Source organism: Miscanthus floridulus, chromosome 1 (genome assembly GCF_019320115.1).
Source record: "Miscanthus floridulus cultivar M001 chromosome 1, ASM1932011v1, whole genome shotgun sequence".
Classification (NCBI taxonomy): Eukaryota; Viridiplantae; Streptophyta; class Magnoliopsida; order Poales; family Poaceae; genus Miscanthus; species Miscanthus floridulus.
The window spans coordinates 78,358,409-78,360,227 of NC_089580.1; the positions used below are offsets into that span (position 1 = coordinate 78,358,409).

The 1,819-nt window shown below is 55.0% G+C and overlaps 1 protein-coding gene across 1 annotated transcript; it reads left to right on the forward strand.

The window, feature by feature from the left end:
* The first annotated feature begins 268 nt into the window (after positions 1 to 268).
* On the forward strand, positions 269 to 1,576 carry LOC136459150 (uncharacterized). The gene is made up of 4 exons (XM_066459051.1): positions 269 to 593; positions 738 to 1,095; positions 1,318 to 1,439; positions 1,482 to 1,576. Exons 1-4 carry the CDS (start codon positions 269 to 271, stop codon positions 1,574 to 1,576), a joined length of 900 nt encoding a protein of 299 aa, XP_066315148.1.
* Positions 1,577 to 1,819: the final 243 nt, after the last annotated feature.

The following is a 1,819-nucleotide window of genomic DNA, read 5'->3' on the forward strand; positions in this document are numbered from 1 at the left end:
GGTGATCATGAAGGTCAAGCTCAGAGCCCGACGGCTCTAGAATGCTGTTGACAAGGGCACCGACAATGAGGAAGATGACATGTCAGCGTTGGAGGCTATCCTCGTTGCTGTACCGGCGGAGTATAGGGAGCCGTTGGGGGCGAAGAGCTCGGCTAAGGAGGCATGGGAGGCTATCGCGGCGATGCGCGTTGGTTTCGACCGCGCAAAGAAGACGACGGCCCAGCTTCTGAAGTAGGAGTATGCCAAACTCAAGTTCAAGGATGGTGAAATGGTGGAGGACTTCTCCCTCCGCCTACAGACGCTCATCAGCAAGCTGAAGAGCCATGGCGTCACCATCGACGAAGAGGAGGCGGTCTCCAAGTACTTCCACTCTATGCCGGCAAAGTACATCCAGATCGCTCTCTCCATAGAGACGATGCTGAACTTGTTCACCCTCACCATTGAAGATGTGACAGGCCATCTGCGGGCGGTGAACGAGCGCCTGGAGCAGGCAACAACAACGAATGACAGTGGCAAACTGCTGTTGATAGAAGAGGAGTGGGCTGGTCAGAGGAACTCTGGGAAGGCAGCCTCCTCCAGCCGCGGTGGCGATGGCAAGCGCTGCAACAAGGCTTCTTCGGAGAAGAAGAAGCAGGTCGACCCCAACGCCTGTTGGCGCTGTGGGAAGATGGGCCATTGGGCATGGGAGTGCCCAAATCGCAAGCAGGAGAAGAAGCCTGAGGCTCATCTGGTGCAAGTTGATGATGAGGATGAGGCCACTATCTTGTTGGCGATGTTCTGTGCACTGCACGACGTTGAGGCCGAGGAAAGGAAAGAGGCGACGACGGTTGAAGGACCTGGGAAGGCCCTGAAGACTATCAACCTCAACAAACCACACGTCCAAATCCACCTCAGACATGTGGGCGCCGACCAAGAGCAGCGGTGGTATCTGGACTCTGGTGCCAACAACCACATGATGGGCTCTAAGTCATCCTTCTCCGAGCTCAACGATGATGTTACCGGTACGGTGAAGTTTGGTGATGGCTCACGGGTGATAATCCAAGGGCACGACACCATCATCTTTAGGTGCCAGAACGGGAAGCACCACGCGCTAACGTATGTATATTATATCCCACAACAGTGTTCCAGCATCATCAGCATTGGTCAGCTAGATGAGCACGGTAGTGAGGTACTGATCAAGGACGGAGTCCTTAGGATTAGGGACCGGGAGTAGCGACTTCTTGCCAAGGTGAATAGCAACGACGACCTCTGTGGGCCGATCGCGCTAGCTACAAACAGTGGTCGTTGGTACTTCCTCCTGCTCGTGGATGATTGCAGTTACTACATGTGGCTGCAACTCCTAACGAGCAAGGATGAAGCGGCGGCGGCGATCAAGAAGTTCAAGATGCGTGCGGAGGCCAAGAGTGGCAAGAAGCTCCGCGTGCTGAGGACTGATCGAGGTGGTGAATTCACTTTTGTGGAGTTCACTGCGTACTACGCAGATCAGGGTGTGGTGCGACACCACACCACGCCGTACTTACCACAACAGAATGGCATGGTGGAGAGGCGGAACCAGACCATGGTCGGCATGGCCTGATCCATGATGAAGGCCAAAGACATGTTGGCAAGGTTCTAGGGTGAGGCAGTGACCACAACGGTGTTCATCCTCAACCATGCTCTGACCCAGGCCCTGACTGGCAAGACGTCGTTCAAAGCTTGGTATGGGCACAAGCCGAGTGTGTCCTTCCTCTGGACATTTGGCTGCATCGGCCACATTAGGAAGATGAAGCCAAACCTCACCAAGCTAGAGGATAGGAGCACACCCATGGTGTTCCTGGGC

Coding starts and splice junctions, on each gene's coding strand:
- LOC136459150 (XM_066459051.1), top strand. CDS start 269: ATGGTGGAGGACTTCTCCCTCCGCCTACAGACGCTCATCAGCAAGCTG. Junction 594..737: donor CTCCAGCCGCGGTGGCGATG/GCAAGCGCTGCA, acceptor ATCTGGTGCAAG/TTGATGATGAGGATGAGGCC. Junction 1,440..1,481: donor CGTGCTGAGGACTGATCGAG/GTGGTGAATTCA, acceptor CGTACTACGCAG/ATCAGGGTGTGGTGCGACAC.